Genomic DNA, 20,909 nt, shown 5'->3' on the forward strand with positions numbered 1-20,909 from the left:
ATGCTGTCATTACTAACACTTCTGTATGACCAGAAAAATTATTTCATAATCTGTTGGGATTATAAAATATTACTAAGTCCCTGTAATATACTATGAGCTACATAGAGAGCATAAAGAATTTAATCTTAAACTTCCTGGAGCTTACATAGTACAGGCAGAAAAGACAAGGCCAATAAAAACTTTTTATGGACTAAAAGATAATCATTATGTTATGTTGGATCTTTTGCCTTTTGGGAGTCTTGTTTACATGCCATATATACTCTTTCTCCAGCATAATTCTATTGTGGATACAGAAAAGGTCCTATAGAAGAAAGATGACTTCCTGTGGGTTTTAAAGGAGATCTAGATGTATTTGAGTGGGAGAAGGATTGCAAGTGTTAGGAGGGAGAAATGATGGCCTCTGACATGAGAAATATTCTAGGCACAGGTAGGATTTCAACTAAATGTCATTGAAATGCCTCTATGGAAACCACAAAGCTATTCCTCCTGACTAGAGAATTGTATATCATTCCATTGGAAATAATAAATCAGAAGAAAAGAAAAAAAGAAAAAAAAAATCTCCCCATGAGTCACAGAGGGTTAGAGTAGGCAGGGAACCTGAGCTTTCAACAAATCTGTTCCTCCGCTTTCAGGAAGGATCCCAAATAACACTCTCATTCAACAGGAATCGTTTCTAGCAACTTCCCTGATTAATCCATTCAGGAACAAGAGTAAGGCATCTAGCTTCTAACTTTCTTGTTGAATGTGAAGTACCTTAACCCATACTCTTCTTTCAATGGAGGTAGGGATGGAATAATAGCTGATTGCTATTAGCTATCTAAGAACCCTCTTCTATTTGAGACCATTTCTCGAGCCATGTCTGTCTCTGTGTTCTTCCTCTAAACTAAATAATACAATATAGGAATACAACTTGGCTTAAATAGCTATCCCCTTTCTCTGAGAACATTTGTGAGGAACAGGGCTTTGTTGAATTCTTGGTTAAAACCATTCCCACAAATGAACAAGGGGTAGTGGAAGGGGAGGTGGGCAGGGGGTTGGGGTGACTGGGTGATGGGCACTGAGGGGGCACTTGGCGGGATGAGCACTGGGTGTTATGCTATATGTTGGCAAATTGAACTCCAATTAAAATTTTTTTAAAAAAATTTAAAAAACACAAAAAAAACAAAAAACCATTCAGACCAGGCCATTAAAATGTGTCGGTTCTTCAGCAAAGCTCCTGGGAGTCACTTGTTAATTTGCTGACAGCTGAACTTCATCTCTCAGAGCATGCTGTTGGCCTCACTTGTGCTCTGTTATAGCCAGTCTCATGTCATCACCAAATACACTTTTTGCAGGAACTCACAGTGCTTTCACATGACTTCACATGGAAACACAGTGTTCCAGAAGGACTCTGAATCATTTTAGGGATGTGGTAGAGAAGAGAGCAGATGCTGTGTAAGTGAGTTCTCCACACATCTTTTTTTCCCACCTATTTGGTTTTAGAAAGGCAACTAAAACAGTACAAAGATCACTTCCCTGGGGGAATTTAAAAGTACGTTCTATATCCTATTAGGGTCTAGGTCCTCCTAGAGAAAGAACAATATGGCTAGAGATTAAAGTTGACTGTACTCTATTCTGTCTTTGGCTAGCACCCTACCCCCATGTCTCTAACCGGCTCATTTTAGCCACCACATTTCTGTACCCCAGGATTTCCCCCTATAGAACTTGCTTTATTTACAGAATTAGAAGACTCACCAAAGAACTAGTCTTTTCCAGGATAGTTCCAATCTCCAATATTCCACCCCAATGTCCCTACAAGTACCTTATAATAACATGCTCTTTCGTGTTTTTTAATTCTGGAAACAGATGGACTTCAGTGGTGAAAAGGATGGTTGGGGCTTCTTTTCCTGTGTTCCTTCTCTGGGAAGATGGTACCACATGTGCCTATCACTCTACATGGAACCTTGCAGGGCATCCTAGGGTCATTTCATACTTAACTTCTGTCATTCAACTGGTTGCATAATCCCACTCATATATTTCTGCTTGATCTTTTCTACTTTTTTTTTTTCCTTTCCATTGCTAAGGCCACTCTTCTTCTGCTTTAGGTATTTATCATCTCTCATCTGGACTTTGAAACGCCCTCTTAGCTTCTTACCTAGGATTGCTGCCCCCAATTTTAGCCTTATCTACTTCATCCTTCACATAACTTCCAGAATGATCTATCTGAAATGCAAAACATAGTACCTGTTAAAACCTTTAGCAGGTTTTCTGAATTTCAAGATTAGTATTCATTTCCTTAGCATACATATTCCAGAATCATTTCTTTCTGTGCATGTGTGTCATTTTAAAGTAAACATTTAAAACATGTATGAGTTTTTTTGATAAATCAAATAACTCAGAAGGTCATGTGAAGTACAGCAGGGATTTCTTCAGGTCAGGTCATACCCCTAATCCTAGTTTCACTTCCAAGAGACAACCACTCATTTCTTACATAATCTTCCAGAAAAGTTCAGTGCATATACAAATAAACATATATATATATATGTATGTATGTATATAGACAGCTTTCTTTTTGCACAAGTGAGATCATTCAATAATACTGTCTTACACCTGGCTTTTAGTATTGTCTTATGTCTTGACAATCTGCCCTGTACCCTTAAGTTCTCATAAGAGTGAATTACCTATGGTTCCTGGAACACTCCATGCTATTTTCAGGCACACTTGCCAATGCTTATGCCCTTCTTTTTGCTTGAAGCTTCTTCTTTTCATTTGCAGCCTATCCATGGTCCTAACTACTATTCCTCTTTAAGATTCATCTCAAGGATTAACCCTTCACACCATTCCTTAGAAACTACCCCTCCTGCTCCCGTAGAATCCCAGGCATACATGTCTCAACCCAGCACCTAGCATATCATTTGAAAATAACTTTACGTGCACATTGTCTTGCATAGTGTAAAATATGTGAAGATACGGAACATAGCTTAGTCATATTTCCATCCCTAGTGCCCATTTCAAAGCATGATTTTTTTTAAAAAAGAATTGTTCTGTAAGTATGTGTTGAACCAAAACACCACCAAAACAAGATAACTATAAATACTTCCAAATCTTCCAAAGGGGAAAAAAAAAATCTTCATTCCAGCAAATAGGATTTTTAATAATTTTTTTAAGACTGTAAACTCTACAAGGACAGAGACTGATAGAGTAGTTGAATGAATGCTCTTGGAAAAAATGCCCTTTAATCTTAAATATACAATACAATGACAAGTTTACTGGGATTGAAAGAGGGGGGAATACGTTAGGTACTTAATGGAGGACTAGCAGAAAAACAATGAGGACTAATAAAGATTCTAAAATGGGGTAACTGGGCTCACAAAAAAAAAACCCATGCGTCTTTCACTTTTGTGGCCAGCCTTTTCTCTAAGTTATAACCACTGATAGGAATTAATTGTAAACCCTTCTTGAACATTTCTGTTAAGTGCTGAGTAGTAGATTGTTATATGCCACAGACTATTTAACTTCCTTCAAGGATAGTCAGGGGATTTCACAAAATGTACAGTCTGCTGCAAACAACTATTCTAAAATACAGAAACCCAATCCTGGTATTATAAAAAAAAAATATATAGGATTCAGCACTCTGAAAAAGTTCGTGGGGGATCCCTGGGTGGCGCAGCGGTTTGGCGCCTGCCTTTGGCCCAGGGCGCGATCCTGGAGACCCGGGATCGAATCCCACATCAGGCTCCCAGTGCATGGAGCCTGCTTCTCCCTCTGCCTATGTCTCTGCCTCTCTCTCTCTCTCTCTGTGACTATCATAAATAAATAAAAATTAAAAAAAAAAAAATTAAAAAAAAAAAAAAAAAGAAAAAGTTCGTGGAAAAACTCTGTACTAACATTTAATCAACTATAAGCACATATCCATTTATCCTCCTATTATCCTCAAGTATGGTAATGGCATTTGAGTTATTAAAACTCAAGTCAGTTGGGAACACTTACTACCATCATTTTTCTTTTGAAATGTTTTACCTTCCTTGATAATTTCAAGATTTCATTCAAGTGTGTTTTGAGGGTGCTATCAAGACTTTGGGGGGCCTGCCAAAACAAAAAGCATCAGACACTTAGAGAATTGATACCAAGTAATGTCTAGCTAAGATGAACATCTTAGCTTTATTTTTTTAAATATTTGATTTGTTTATTTGAGAGAGAGAGAGAGCACAAGTAGAGGAGAAAGAAGAGCAGGATCTCTAACAAGCAGGGAGCCTGTTGAGGGGCTCCATCCTAGCACCCTGTGATCATGACCTGAACAGAAGATAGTTGGTTAACCAGCTGAGCTACCCAGATGCCCTAACAATGGTGCTCCCAGACCACCTGACGGAAAGATTTTAAATGGTTTGGGCAAATCCTTTGAGATACCCAGATCCTGGAAAGTAATGATTTCCTACTGCTTTACATTAAGTGTTGAAAAATTTATCAGTTTGGCAGCAGTGGAGAAATGTTGCCAGTTTGCATACAGTGGACAGGACAGGAAGAAATGTCTCTGATTTGGTATTGGCTCCAACGTTCAACGCAATATAAATGAGGGAATAGTCAAGTCTCATTTTGAAGACCATTGGTCCAACGTATCCTATTGTTGTCTTTGGGAATGTGTTTAGAAAAAAATGGGTAATAATATCACGACCAATTAAAATGGTGATTCAAGAGGCTCGGGATCACACACAGTCATTGCTGCATTGTTCCCCAGAGACCACCATGGTTAGCGTTCAGTAGGAACTCAACAAACGCTTGTTGACTGACGTATCTAACAGAAGAATAAAGTAGCACGAGATGGACACTAACAGGAGAATGAGACGGAGTAGGAGAATTTTGATTTTGGCAGAGTCCAAAATCTTTAAAGATCTGCGTTTATATCATAGAATATTTGAACTGAAAAGAGGTTTATAGCAATAGTGTCATTTACCTTCATTTCATAGAGGAGAAACCTGATGCCCAGAGAGGCCAAATGACTCACTCAAGGTCCTGAACCTGAGTGAGTACTGTGAATATTTTTCTTTTCTTTTTTTCTTTTTTTTCTTTTCTTTCTTTCTTTCTTTCTTTCTTTCTTTCTTTCTTTCTTTCTTTCTTTCTTTCTTTCTTTTTCTTCTTTTTTTTTCTTGTCTGGCAGATAGGAGCCATACCCAGAGTCAGGTTGGCCTGGTTTCAAATTCTGGCTATATCACTACAACCTCTAACTTCTGAGCATATTATTTATCTAACCTAAATCTCTCCATCTATAATGCAGAGTAATAATCTGATATCTTTAAATCAAGGATTATATGAGCTAGTAATAGAAAGCACCCGATAAACATACCTCATACATTAGGATGTGCTCAATAAATGTTACTATTTATTTTCATTGCATTACACACTTTCATACCCAGTCTGGCCCCGTAATCCCAAGAACACAGGCTTTCAAATGAGAACTCAAATTTTTAAAAATCCAGATAGGCTGGCTTTGATGTGACTTAGGGTACAAAAAGATCTTTCTGTTATCTCCAAACAGAATGGCAAAGGGGAAGTTTTCCTTTCCTGACCTCTCAAGATGGTATAATATTGTAACCCAGCACCTAACAGTGAAGCCTTGTGGATTACTCAGACAAAAGAAAAATGTATTTATATCTTTACTTAACTGTCGATATCTGTTCCTGCCTTTAAATGATACTGACCTATTTGCTCTATTTGCAAAGGAATTTTATTATAACCTCACAGAAATTCCTGACATCAACAAGAGTACGTTTAAGCTATTTTACAAAGCTACTGCAAGCTCCTCCGTGGGGGGAAAACAGTTTGCAATGTTCTCTATTCTGAAAAAGAAAAGTCATTGGTGTTCTGTAAAGCAGCAGGATAGTATTGTCAGAGTTACTGTGGCTGGAAATATTTTCATAGTCATCGTTTAAGGTTGGCTGACTCATAAGTATTGACACAGTTAGGAGGACTGCTTATTAGTCAAGTCAAGCCCCATCATCGAGGCTCTCGCCTTTGTCCTGTTGCTTATCACCACTTATTCAACTAATGTTCCCTTTCGAGCATAGCTACCTGTTCATCTAGGAATTAACTTAAAACTTAATTTGGAACCTTGAAATAATAACATTCCTAGAGAAATTGAGGAGAAAAAAAAAGCTCATTTCTTAATAATGCAAGATCTTAGAATAACGTATTACAACCTCGCTGCTCAGAGTGCCATCCACACACCGGCGGTTGGCATCATGGCTCAGGAGATGCAGAAAGTCCACCCCACCCCAGACCTCTGATTCAGAATTTGCATTTTAACATTTTAAGATCTCACAGCGATTCAAGGACACATTACAGACTGAGAAACACTGACTTAAAAGAAATGGGCAGGGGGGATTCTGAAAGTGGTTACTGGTTTGTGTCACCAAAATCAAGTAATTAGACATAACTACAGTATGTACCACAATCCACTGGAATCAAAAATTAAAATAACAACAGCAACAACAGTGGAATGTAACAACTGTGGAATGTAACAACAGCGGATATTCAGTAAATTATATTTGTTTTTCTTTTAGGTATTAATTACACGACTGGCTCATTTTAGGCTTTTGTGGGTTTTTTTTTTTTTTTTTTTTTTACTCTTTTCATTGTTAATTGCAATGCCTAGAAGAGCATTCACTAGTGTATCCACCCACGCATGAAGGAAGAAAAGAAACAATGAATGCATGGTAATTATCTATTACTGGGAGTGGCTACTTGGATTAGGACTCAATGGATGTAGAGTCTTCTGGGAGTGAACATTGGGACCATTGCCCTTCAGATCAGGGACAGAATTTTCCTACTTGATCATCGGAAGCCACCTCCTCAATAGGAAAGAAGAGCTGGTTATTGGAATCTGAAATGCAAGAATTCAACCACTTGTTTGTAGGTTAACACCACGTGTCCCCAATCTTCTGCCCAAAGACCTGCTTACTACTGTTTGTGTTTTATGGGGCTTATATTAACAGATGTTAGTGGTTACTTTAAGGCAATTAATTGGGGCTCTTGTCTTCTTTTTTCCCCAGCTGCCTTCTGTTCAGATGGCCTGGCAGGAACTAAGGAAAGGTTCAAAAGGTTTAATATAACAATGGAAATCACTTTAGTTTTTTTTGAAGATAATTGTTCAGAAAATGACAGTATATAATCACTATCACCTGCATAGTATATCGAATGGTGTCTGCGGAAAAACCTTTCCTAATTTAATCAATAATATTAATTCCTGAAAAGGCAAGTTGTACTCCTAAGTATAGTTTTTTTTTTCTCCATTAGAATTCTTCCTCAGAGGTATATTGTTCAGAATTCATTGCTCAGAACCAGCAATTCTTGGTTGTATAGGCTCTTGACTGTAAAAGCTCTCCTTTATTTTCTTAATTTGGGGAAAATATTCTATATCCTGAAGATCATGAACCAGAAAATACTCGATGTTATGTCAGTCCTTAAAAGAGATAATGCTATAAAGCAATATGGAATTACATTTAGGGTAGCATAAGAAAAGAACAAAAGTCAAAAGCCTATTTCTCAAACCCATTAATATAATGCACAATTATCATGTCATTTTCCCAGTTGTGGAATGGGTGGGTAATAATGGTAATGAAGGGAAATATATAAATGAGCAGTGTTTAGTCTGAAGTCGCTGTATAACTATTTTTTTATTATAGTCTTTGTCCATTCTTATTTTGTCAATTTTGGTAAAAATTTCCTTTAAATAACCTCAAAATTTACTACCTAATCAGCGTACTGAAACATGCTTAATATAAAAATCAGTGAGTCTTATTTGCCATTGACATTTCAGCCCTACTTACATGATCTAAAATTCAAAGCATATTGTAGACAATGCTCTTAACCAAGGCCAACGATTGAGGTTGTGTTGATAGCCCTAGATCTTGAAATCCCTCTTCTTTTTTTTTTTTTTTTCCATCTTTCTTGGACTTATTTCCCTTCTGTTTAGCTCAATGCTTTGTCATAGATGAGAACAATAAAGTAGACCTTGAATCTCATTGGTAATACCATGGAACAATAAGTAAATCAGTGTTTATTATTTTTCACTGTTTAGTGGTTTCTTTTCCCCATCATTCTAACACCACTGTGGAAAGGTTTTTGGTATCTTAGTACAATATAGTTTTCAAAGGATTATCTGTTGGGAGAATATTTAAAAGTCAAGTACATATACACATGGTGCAGTAAGTAAATAGGCTGTATTATTCCATCATTAGGAGCTCTTTCCAGTGGTACTGCAATTAAATTCAATCCTTTTGTCTGGGCTATGTATGAATTCAGTTGAACAACTGGCTATACAGAGCTTTTTTTGTTGTGGTGGTGGTTATTTTGGTTAATAGCAACTTCCCTATTCAATTCAGTTTCTGTTTGTAACTCAGAAGTTGTTTGCAAATACGGTCAACAGAATTATACATTTTTTTAAATTCTGAAAAGCATCCTACCCTAAATAGAAAATGGACCACTAACAAAGGCACTGTTTGCCTTTTGAGCTGTCTGAATCTTCTCCCATTTTATAAATTATCTATGTGGGTACTTATAAGGTGCCAAAATAAATGACTGAAAAGGAAAACATTATCATCATTTATCTACATGATACAGACTACTTTTTAATTTATTATCTAATTTATCCAGTTACACTAGCGTGGAGTAGGTACGATTTGTATATGTGCGCAGGTTATTACATTCCCCAGTATTTGTAAATCATGTGTTTCAGGTTGGTTTGTGGTAGTGAGATGTACATGAACAGAATATTATAAATAAGCCAGCCTGTTAAAAATCTTTCTCGAGTCAGAAAACATTCACTGTGCATTCATTTTTAAAAATCAGTTTTTCTTTTCCCAATACAACCATCAGTGGCATTATTTTAAATAAACTGTTTAAACTGTTCCCTGTTTGTAGCAGGGAAAGCTACAACTATAAAATATAGAAATTTAAAGCCTTTTTCTTCTACTCCTATTCAATAGATTACAGACATACTTATTTTTTTCCCTGACATCACCTAAAAAAAAAATTCTTAAACCTTATTATGTTAAAATATAATGGCACAGTAGTAATAAAATGAAATGGCAATTCAGTAGCCTTTACAGCTATAGAGTGACAAAATCCCAGAGGGTTTTTAGTCTTTAGATTATTCAGGCCGTCTAAACCTCTGCTGCCACAGTTTTTGTTTTTTTTTGTCTCTCCCCCCCCCCCCCCCCGCAAATGGAAAAAAAAAAAATGGCATTTTGCTCCTGTAGATCTAGCTGTTCCCTGGGCGGTTGGTTCTAGAAAAGCAACAGGCTTTTCCCCCTGCCTTACCAGAAGCAACAGTTAGAAACTCTCACAACTAGACAACTGCTACCCCACAGTGGTTGGAAACAGCCAATATTGAAGATGACAGCTATGATTTCAATCTACTGTGCAACAGCTTCAGAAAGGGAGAAGGAAAAGGGAAATAGAGAGAATGTCAACCTTCTGAAAGGACTGCCCGAAGACCCTACCTCCCCCTCCCCGACCCCCCCAGCCCTGTCCTTTTCATCACCAGGCTTTCCCCGCAGGCTTAGGTTTCAGGCTTAAAGCAAAGCAATAACTCGACCCCTTTCTTTTTTTCTACTCGACCCCTTTCTTTTTCTTTCTTTCTTTCTTTCTTTCTTTCTTTTTTATTTTTTTGCTCAACCCCCTTCTTTTTCCTTCCTTTCTTTTTTTTTTTTTTGGTCAACCCCTTTCTTTCTTTTTCTTTCTTTTTTTTGCTCGACCCCTTTTTCTTTCTTTCTTTCTTTCTTTCTTTCTTTCTTTCTTTTTGCTCGACCCCTTTCTTTTTTTCTTTCTTTCTTTTTTTTTGCTTGACCCCTCCTTTCTTTCTTTCTTTTTTTTTTTTTGCTCGGCCCCTTTCTTTCTTTCTTTTTTTTTTTTTTGCTCGACCCCTTTCCGTTGCAACTTCAGCTTGCAGGAGGTGCCGGCCTCCCCAGGTCCCCAGTGCCCGCAGGGGCCGCCGCGTGGCTCAGCCTGTTGCTCGCGCCTGCAGGTGCGCGGGAGCCCAGAGCCCAGGAGGGGCCCTCGCGGCGCCGGGGAGCGGGGGCGCGGGGAGGCGGGGTCGGGGGGCGGCGACCCAGGGCGCGGGGCCCCGGTGCAGGCCGCGCGGCCGCCGGCAGGTGGAGCCGTGGGCGCCCCCAGCCCCGCCGCGACCCCGCGGAGGAGGCGCCCAGACTCCGCCCCTCGGGTCCCCGGGCAGCGCCGGGCACGCTCCCGCGGGGGCGCTGCGGGGACCTGGGTGCGCGCCGAGGGCCGGGAGCAGGGGCCCCGGGGCGGGGGGGGGGGCGACCCCGGCGAGACGCGGAGGGCGCGGGGCCCCGCCCCTCCCCCTCTGCGCCAGCCCGGCCGCGGGCCCGTCGGGAGGCCACTCACCATGTTCACTTCGGAGACCATGTCTATGCTGGCGACATCGATCCGCATGCCCACGTCCACAGGGGGCCCTGCGGGGAGGTGGGACACGTTGGGGGACATCGGGAGGGCGGGGGGCTTCCCTGCGCTTACCGCCTTTGGGGCGGGCGCCCTGCACCCCGCTCCCCCTTGCAGGGGGCGGCCTGGGAAAGCAGGTGCGGGCCCACGCGCGATGCAGTGACTCTGCAGAGGGGGGTCGGGCGGGGCAGGCCGGCGCGGCCCGGGGCTCCCTCCGCCTGCCCCCGGGGGTCCGGGGCGCGCGTGTGCATGCGTGTGCATGCGTGTGCACGCGTGTGCACGTGTGCCCGGGGCGCAGCGCGGAGAGCACACTTGCGGAAATGACATGCTTTTTTTTTTTTTTTTTTTTTTTTTGACATTTATCTTTGACAGGGAAGGAGACCTAGATCCGTACGGGTTACAGGTTGAAAAAAAGCTGAAGCTTTACCTCCGAAGTCCGGCCGCAAGCGGATGTCGTATCCCTTGAGCAGTCTGTCCACCGTCTCTTTCACGTAGGACATGTTGCTGGGCTCGTTGGCGCTGAAGGGGGAAGCGGGGACCGTGTTGAGCACGAGCGCTAAGTGCGAGCACGGAGATGGAGACGGGCACCCTGACCCCACAGCCCAGCTCCATGATCCAGCAGGCATGCAAGCAGGAACACACCGAGGGGGGAAAGAGAGAGAGAGAGAGAGACGTTCAACAACAGCAGCTCACCTGTGTGCACAACAGACCATGGCAATCATCACAGGGAAAGAGAGGAGCCCCAGACTCTCTCGGCTGTGTGCTGTCCACATTACTAACTCTGATCCAAGAATGGTCTTTTCTGCGAAGATTCAAGGAATGCAACTTAGTCGGCGGCAGGGCAGTAATCCCCGAATGGACCTGCGCATGCGCACGCGGGGCTCACTACCAAAAAAGACACCTTGCGCCTTGCAAACAGTATTCCTAGTGGAACAGGCAACAGATTTCAATCCCCTTAAAGTTCCTGTTGGTGGTGTTCCACGTCCTCCGAGTGGTCGGGGATCGCCTGTTCCTTCTCTGCTGCGGATCCTGGACGCATTTGCCTGCCGAGGTTTCTTTGAGCATTAGAGGTTGTTGCTGCCAGGTCCCTTTCCTTTCTGTCCTCAACCTGGTTTGTTGTTGTTGCTGCTGCTGCTGTTGTTGTTGTTGTGCTTTCTTGCAACTCAGCTCCCGGGGATCTGGCTGGGGCTGCCTGGGATTGGGGCAGTCACTGGTGCTCCTAGAACTGAGAGGGGCAGGGGTGGCTCTCGGGTCTCCAGGGGGTGCAGGGGGTGGGGGAGTGAGTGGAGAATGAGAGCCAGGGAAGAAGGGAGGGGGCAGGGGAAGGGAAACTCAGCACGAATTTGAGGACTTGGAGAATCAGATCCCCTTAGGAAGCATCCTGGAGCACCTGCCTCAGTGTAGCCCTTCTCCGTGGGAGGGGGAGGAGGAGAGGAGGGCCAACTTTTTCACTTGCTCCCCCACTTTTCTTTCTCCCCCTCTCTTGTCTCTCCAGGCACGAGATTTAAGGGAAGCAAGCGATGAGGCAGCAGCTCTGGGCAGGCAACCCTTTTTCTAGTGCCATCTGCCGCAAGTCCCACTTTTTTCCCCCTAGGTTCTGGTAAGGAAAACCTCTTTCTTAAAACTGCGGGTGTGTTGGCTGGCATCAGTAGCCCAGCACAGAACCCTCAAACCCCCCAGAGGGTCTAAGCGCTGCTCGCATGTAGTTTGGGGTCCTGTAGGAGCAAGGGGTGTTGGCATTATATTAAATTCAGTCAATGCAATTCAGTAAATGTCACGGAGCACATGTTAGGCGGGAGGCCCTGGGCTAGGAGTTTGTTCATTTGTTTAATGGTATATATTAAGTATTTACTATGTTCTTGACATTCTGGAACTCAGAGAGGACTTAGAGAGGGTTCCCGACCTCGAGAAATTCACGGGACCCCCGTCAGGAAGATGGACACAAATGTAAGGAAATCCAGTATGTCTCTAGGTAGTTTGTTTAGTGACAGGAGGCTTGTTAATACTACAGAGAGTGGTAGATAATGGTGTCCAGACAAGGAGAAAGCTTTTTGTCAGAGCCGGGAGGGAGAGGTATTCCAGAAGGAGGGAACAGCCTGTGCCAAGTCTTGGAGACTTGAAAGGCTGTGGTCTATCTACTTGGCTAGCTGACCCCAGAAATAACTGATTGGAAAATAAAAGGAGAGAGGTAGGGGACGGTGGTCATGAGGGGGCAAAGAGAAGCTGAGGCCAGACCATAGGGAAGTTACATCCTTTATGATGCCAATTTAGGCTTCTAGAAATCACTGAAAGTTTTAGGTAGGGATAGTCAGGGTCAGATGTCAGTTTTAGATACAATGTTCTGGTAAAATAATCATGATCAGAATAATTAGAATTTTATCACTTGCTGACTCCTTGCTGGTTATCGTGCGCGTTATATGGATGACCTTATTTAAGCCTTCATAATAATCCAAATGTGGTAGATATTATTATTATTCTCATTTTGTAGATAATGAGACTGAGAACAAATCAGGGTGATATAACTAGTTCAACATCAAACAGCTAATAAGTTGTGGAATGAGCATTCCAACCCAGAATCCATGGACCTGACTACTGTCTACTATGAAGGATGGACCCCAAGAGGAGAAACCAGAGACAGAGAAAACAATGAGTAGGGAGAAAGGTTATTACAGTGCCCCAGGCAAAAGGAGCTAAAGTCAGATGGTGTTTAGCGTGGAGCGGAGGTGATAGACTAATGCAAGTTTTCAGACGTATAATAGAGACATCAAAAAGCCGGAAAGGTCATCACATGAAGACTTTGGGAAGGTAACCGAAGGATTGTACAAACGTTTACACGTGTAGATCTTGACATTCTACATATATTCACTTTATTTTCTCCATTTGAGCCTCATACCAGCCTTAAACACTTGAGGCCATTTCTTCTGGAGACAATGATAACTCTTAATCAGGTTCCTTAATTTTCTGGAAAGGGTGTCAGGTCTACCTCTTTGTAATTCATATGGATCTGCTTTCAACGAGAAAAAGAAAAGGTTTATTTAAGCCTCACATCCTCACTGAAGAATAGATCCTCTCTATATGGCACAACTCCACAAACGCTTCATTGTAGAAAACAAAACTTGTGGAGGTTTACTTCCCTTGTTTGTTCATTCGTTTATTGCTCAAATATTTATTAAACATTTAGTAAGCGACTGACGCTATGCTAAAACCCAGCGACCCAACCATAAAAAAAGATAGCACATGGAGTCCCTTTTCACAAATTTGAGGCTGCAAATGGTAGCCTTTGCCAATCAAATTGAATTCATAAAAGAATTATTTGGTTAGGTGTTTACTCTTTGTTCAACTTCTATAGCTTTTATTGGGATGTATGTTTTCCAATTGGTCATAAACCCCCCAAATTCTTTTTGAATAACAACTGGGATTGTATTTATTAATTCCTATGAAAGAGTTAAGATTTTATTCTAGAATTAAGGAAAACTATGAATGATTTCGTGTACTTGAATCCCAATGTTTAGTATGCTGCAACTGGATCGGTTTCACTGACTTTGGCTTTTAAATTATGCCTCCGTTTGTATGGAATAACACTGTAAGTCATTAGATATTTATAATGTCATCTAATACTGGATGCTATTGAGGATGACGTGCACTAAGTCACTCAGTCTCTTATGTATGAGGACCTGTGGGAAAATTTTTCCTAGACCCTAGTTGGAATCCTCAAATTCATTAATTTCCTCATTTGTTTTGGCCACTGGGAATCTCAGAGTTATAGGTACAGTTCAGCTTTAATCATTATGTAAGGTCTTAATGACCTGCATTTTGTTATGTTACATTTCTCCCTTATGCCCTCGAATCCTGAATTTAATTTTCCTTTGTCACACTTTCCTAACTTAAAAACAGATATGTTGCACTGAATATATATAGTGTATAAACTGTCTTGAATAATTTTTGGAACTATTTGGGGAAAAATTCAAAATAATAAAAAGCAATAGGTAAATAATTGAAACATGCTAAAAATCATCAAACCTGGACACGCTCTGGGGACTTTTCTTTTTATGGCTTAAAACATCAACAGTTAGTTCCTTTGTGAAGTTGCTTGTTTCTTTTCCAAGTAACTCTCTTAATTAAGATCTTCCCCCTTCAAGACTCAACTCAATTTCCTTTTTTTTTTTTTTATTAAAGCTGCCCCTGAAAGCTATTGTATACTTGATCATCCCTACTCTTATTATCATCTACTGATAACTTCTAGAAGGATTCTAACATTTATCATCCATTTAGCAAATTTAACTGTGAACCTGTGGATGGATTAGTATGAAGTATTTACCAAAAAGGAAAGATTTCCTACAAGTGAATCGAGAGAAGGAAATGGGACAAAGAGAAACTCCAAATGAGGAACTGCAGATTAAAACAATGATATACTATTTCAAGCCTATTAGATATGCAGAATCTAAGAATGCCAAATATTGGTTAGGAACTCCGATATAGGGATCCCTGGGTGGCGCAGCGGTTTGGCGCCTGCCTTTGGCCCAGGGCGCGATCCTGGAGATCCGGGATCGAATCCCACGTCAGGCTCCCGGTGCATGGAGCCTGCTTCTCCCTCTGCCTGTGTCTCTGCCTCTCTCTCTCTCTCTCTGTGACTATCATAAGTAAATAAAAAAATAAAAAAAAAAAAAAAAGGAACTCCGATATACTTTTAGTAGGCATACAAATTGATCTGAATACTATGGAAAGCAATTTGGGCGTATCTGGTAAAGTTGAAGATGCCTATGCCCTTTTGCCCAGAATTTCCACCACAAGGAATATATCTCACACAGTCTAAGAATGTTCATTGCAGTGTTGCTTTTAATGGTGCAAAACTGACAACAACCTAAATGCTTATCTACTGGGAATAAATAAATACTGACATAGTTACACAAAAGAATCCAACAGTAAAAATATATAAATATCTACATGCTTTTCATAGATCACAATATAAAATATTAAGCAAAAACAAAATACAAAGAGCTAGGTGCATGCAAAAAAATGAAATAAAAACAAACAAACAAACAAACAAAAAACCCAAAGAGCTAGGTGCAGAATTATACAAGTGTGATACCATTAAGTGAAGTTAATAACATTTAAGTACAGGGGTGCTTGGGTGGCTCAATCAGTTGAGTGTCCAGCTCTTGGTTTCAGCTCAGATCATGATCTCAGGGTCATGGGATCAAGCCTCCCATCAGGCTCCACCCAGAGCAGGGAGTCTATTGAGGATTCTCTTTCTCCTTCTCCCTCTATCCCTCCCCTCTCCCTCCACCGCTCTTCCTCTCTCTCAAATAAATAAGTAAATCTTAAAACAACACATTTAGGCCCAAAACCCAGAAAATGTATTATTATATAGATAGATGTATAGATTTTAGGAGATGAATATCTATCACAATAATAAAGATAGGAAGGATATTCAATTTTAGGATATAAAATCCTAACTGAATCTACAATACTTTATCCAATAAAAGAATCTCAAGCAAATTAGTCAAAACATGATATATGGTGTTCATTGTTCTACTCTTTCCAGTATTTGAAATATTTTATAAAAATGAATTAAAACTAATAAGTGACAAACTGAGAATATATATTTGAAATTTTTATTTTTAAAATGCTGATGCATATCACTAAGAGAGATAAATAAACCTAAGAAATAAATAGGAAGATGATTATAATATAGAGGCATTTCGCAAAAGACAGTGACCAGTAGATATATTAAAAATTTTCAGTCTCAAAAGTAATAAAATGAATACCATTTTCAAAAAAGTATGAAGCACCATTTTTATTTAGTTGGCTATTTTATAAAGGTTTAACGTCAAATATCATGAGGGCTATAAAGAAATACGATTCTATATACTTTGGGGTCAGTGTAAATTACCATAATCTATCTTAAGGACAATTTGTAATACTAATAGCCTTACAATATGCTATTTTCTAAATCTATCTGTAGATTTGCATTTTTTAATTGATCGGGTTTTCTCACTTAAACTAATATTATATGTATACAATTATAATGTACTTAATGATGATTTAAGACTTAATGTATGTATACATTGTGGCATGCTTACTACAACCCAGTTAATTAACACATCCACTGTCTCACATAGTTACCATTTTTTGTGTGTGATGAGAACACTTAAGATCTACTCTCAGCCAATTTCAAGTATAGTGTACAATATGATTAACTATAATCACCATGTTAGATCCCCAGAACTTACTCATCTCATAACTGGCTAAAGAGCACAAACTTTCATTTATAGTGTGGTTTATTTTTGTCAAATCACTTCAAATCAACTCACCTTGAATTTTGGTAACCTAGCCACACTATTACTACTTTTTAAATATTTATATATCCTTTGTTATGCTTTCACCCCTCTTTAATAGATTTACTATATTTATTAAAACCATAAAATTTTGTGTCACTTTGGTATTATAGTAAGTCTACCAGTAACTTAAGTGATACTTTTATCTCTGTTTATAGAAATAGCCTCACTTTATTTTTTGCATATGAATTTATTCCCTAACGGTTTACTATCTTCTTGGGGGAAAAAATGTCATGTGTTTCAGGCTATATTAAGAGCAAGTTATTTAACAGATTTTTAGCTACTAATATAAAAAAATGTCTTTTTCTTTAAAAAAATATTTTATTTATTTATTTTAGAGAGAGAGAAAGAGCATGACCAAGCAGGAGGACAAGCAGAGGGAGAGGGAACTGAAGCAGACTCTGCACAGAGAAAGGAGCCCCACAGAGGTATATGGCTCCATCCCACGACCCTGAGATCATGACCTGAGCCAAGACCAAAAGTTGAATGCTTAACACACTGAGCCACACAGGCACCCCCCCCAAAATGTCTTTTTTATTTTGTGTTTTTCAGCTCTTCTTATTCAAATATTACAATGTGGAATTTGAGGACAAAATTTATGTCATGTCATAGATCCAAGTACATTTCTACCTCTTATTTATTTATTTATTTATTTATTTTAAATTTTATTTATTTATGATAGTCACACAGGGAGAGAGAGAGAGAGGCAGAGACACAGGCAGAGAGAGAAGCAGGCTCCATGCACCGGGAGCCCGACGTGGGATTTGATCCCAGGTCTCCAGGATCCCGCCCTGGGCCAAAGGCAGGTGCCAAACCACTGCGCCACCCAGGGATCCCTCTACCTCTTTTTTAAACTCATATTTAATTAAACTTCATGCTGTAACAATTTTGTAAATTATCTTAAATAAAAAAGTAAATTTATGTTTTATTCTTTACCTGTATTTATACTTGTTTTGAGTTTCTTCTGAAATTACTATTTCCAGTATTTCTACTATTCCCAGTGTTTGGAGTGATTATGAGAATATTCTTTTCTTGTTTTAAGGAGAATTCTACACAAATAGATAAGTGATTTCATGCTTTTTTTTTTATCTTGTTTACATTCCAATTAGTTAATATACAGTGTAATACTAGTTTCAGGTGTACAATTTATTGATTCAACATTTACATACAACAATATATACTCTATCTTATTAATTAATAAAGACATTCCAAGTTGTTGATTACATTAAAAATACTAATTTATATTAGGAAGAATAGTTAACATTTGTATAGGCTTATTATTTATCAATACAATTTTAAACACTTGACATATTTAGTGCTTACAGTACCTTCTGAGGTGGTGATACTATAATTAGTTCTGTTTTACAGATGAAGTAATTGAGACACAGGAAGTTAATTAAATTATCCAAGGTTACACAATGAAATGATAGAGACAGTTTAAATTCAGGTGGTCTATTGGCAGTCTATGCTCTTTACCAGTACACTATTAATTATGAAAAAAATGTTGCCACAATAGAGCACTTTTTAAAGCTCTATTGAGATAATGATTGATTTTTGTAAATTCTCCTATGTAATTACACACATCTAGAGTTTATCTTATTTTTTAAAAGATTTTATTTATTTATTCATGAGAGAGAAAGAGAGAGGCAGAGACACAGGCAGAGGGAGAAGCAGGCTCCCTGTGGGGAGCCAGATGTGGGACTGGATCCAGGGAGGGTGGGATCATGCCCTGAGTCAAAGGCAGGCACTCAAGTGCTGAGCCCCTCAGGGATCCCCTGAGCTTATCCTATGTTATAAGTGACTTACATTTTTAGAACCAGCCAGAATTAGAGATTTTTTTTCTTGAAACATAACAGACCTATGCTCCCCAAGTGGAATCTTATAAAGGGTCACTGTGAAAACTGGAAGTGCATGTAGGGTTGTAATCTGTGGTGATGAGTGTGATGCTCTGGGTACACAGAAAACTCAAAGAGAATGACTATTAAGTTTACCAGAGAGCTATTGCCTTAAACCATCATTTAAAAGTGTTGCCATTCATAACCCTGTTAATGTGCAGAGATTTCACTGTTGCTCTTTTAGTAGAAACTATTTATACTTTTCATTTTGATTATCCAGGTGAATACTTTTCTCTCTAAACATATAGCCCTGGGGCTTATTCATTTATTGACTCAAAAATATCTGTAGAACTATGCAACAATAAAAGATGCCTCATCTTTTATTTATCAGGGTAAACACATCCAAATGGCCAGTATATAATGCAGAAAATACTGGCAATGAGAAAAAAACATTCCATCGTATTGTTAAAAAGCAAAATTCAACTAAATACATTTGAAGATCTAATTGGTTTTATTAAGCCATTCATAAATCAGGAACATCCCACCTAGGGAGTAGAAAGGAGCTCAAGAAATTGCACAAAAGGAATTTTTTATGGAAGGAGGATGTGGGGGTGGGGGTGGGGGGGAGGCTTTATTAGCAAAAGAAAAGAAAGATTGCTTCAGGCAAAGTCTTCTTCCCTTGGAGAAGGAAAGGGGGTTTATTAGGTGGATTACCTCATCTTCCTTTGGGGGTTGGAAAGGGTCCCTGTGACACTTTACCTGCCTCCATGCTGCTGACCTACCGGCGAAGACTACATTTCTGGAGGAGGTTAGAACTACAGTTAGGTTAGGTATTGGGCCCTGATTTGGTGACTCCATTCTGGACTGTGGTTTTCTTTTTAACAACCTTGTCTTGTCAGAGAAGACGCCTCTAAAGGTCAACACTTTCTGCTAGACTTTCAGCTCATGGAATTAAGAAGTTGGGGCAGGTGACACACACAAGCAAAGGCATGAGTCATGCAGTTGATGGTGATCAAGGAAATGGTAGTATTTCAGGGAGAATGGGGCAGAGATTGTGTTTGTAGTGGTGAAAGAACTGGAGATGTGAGGAGGTGAGGAGGGAAGGAAGACAAGGAGAGGGAAATGTTCCAAGTTTTAGCTAACCAGGAGCCAGACTAGAAAAAGAAAATGGGAGATTTGGTTGGAAAATAAAACTGTTTTTTTTTCTCTGCGCTATGGTAAATACATACTATTACTAAATGGAGATCAAAACATTACTAACCTACCATTTTAATTTTGTTGTCATTAAAACATTTCCGATTATTTTAGGAGGGATTCAAAGGAAAATTTGGAAAACCTAGCTATTTGGACTGACCACCGAAATGATATAGTGACAGAGTAATTTGTTAATTTCAAAATTACTGTAATAATTTTCTGACTAAAGAAATCAAACTTATGAAACCATCCTCTCTCTTAAAGATAGAACCTAAATCATTTCACATTTTAAGTAAAAAAAATATATGTTCTTCAGGAATGAATAACTTCTATTATATACTAATGCTGAATAAATATAGGTTAAATATTTGGAAGTTGCAGGCCTCCTTTACTTCCTGAAATCAGAAATGAATTAATCATAGGCATGGAAAGGTTCTAATGTGGGTTTAAAAAATGAAATACTATAATACAGACCCTCATACATAAGTATAGACTGATAATCGGAAGTCAGCAAATCTTAAAGAAAATCATCAATTCTAAATAAATTTATTATTTTAAAAAAGAAAAGAAAATCATCAATTCCAAAAGGAGGAAACCAAATTCTTTTGGGAAATAGAACTATTATAATGTAAGCATAATAGCTTGGGAAAGAGTTAAGTAGAACCTAATGGCCAATAAAAAGAACAAACTGTTAAGCAAAAACCAAAGTCAACAAGGACACAAACTAAAAACTGAGGTTCTAGGAAATTGAAATGTAATTGCAAGTTTTAAAAGAAAATTCGAAGAGGCACCATGGTGGCTCAGTTGGTTAACCTGCCAACTGTTGATTTTGGCCCAGGTCGTGACCTCAGGGTCCTGGGGTCCAGGGGTGCCTCAGGTTCTGCACTCTGGGCAAGTGGAGTCGGCTTGAGCTTCTCTCTCTTCCTCTCCATCTGCCCCTGCCATCCTGCCCCCCACTCAAGTGCATGCTTTCTCTCTCTCTCAAATAAATAAATAAGTCTTCTAAAAAATCCAATAGATGAATTGAATGACACAATTGATGATTTTGTTAGTGAGCCAAATAATAGAATCAAATAATTATCAAGATTACATTGCAACTGACAAAATA

The 20,909-nt window shown here is 39.4% G+C and overlaps 1 protein-coding gene across 2 annotated transcripts in view; it reads right to left on the minus strand.

Annotated features, from left to right (window-relative positions):
• Window positions 1-11,264, minus strand: part of GABRB1 (gamma-aminobutyric acid type A receptor subunit beta1) — a 359,121-nt gene extending 347,857 nt beyond the window's left edge. For both annotated transcript variants that reach the window (XM_055341766.1, XM_055341759.1), the window contains exons 1-3: window positions 11,128-11,264; window positions 10,862-10,953; window positions 10,381-10,448 (exon numbers count right to left, since the gene is read on the minus strand). In XM_055341766.1, the coding sequence (XP_055197741.1) occupies window positions 10,381-10,448; window positions 10,862-10,953; window positions 11,128-11,207 (240 nt within the window). In that variant the 5' untranslated portion in view covers window positions 11,208-11,264. The remainder of the gene's footprint in view (window positions 1-10,380; window positions 10,449-10,861; window positions 10,954-11,127) is intronic.
• Between the last annotated feature and the right edge of the window lie 9,645 nt (window positions 11,265-20,909).

Source organism: Nyctereutes procyonoides, unplaced genomic scaffold, assembly GCF_905146905.1.
Source record: "Nyctereutes procyonoides isolate TBG_1078 unplaced genomic scaffold, NYPRO_anot_genome, whole genome shotgun sequence".
NCBI classification, from domain to species: domain Eukaryota; kingdom Metazoa; phylum Chordata; class Mammalia; order Carnivora; family Canidae; genus Nyctereutes; species Nyctereutes procyonoides.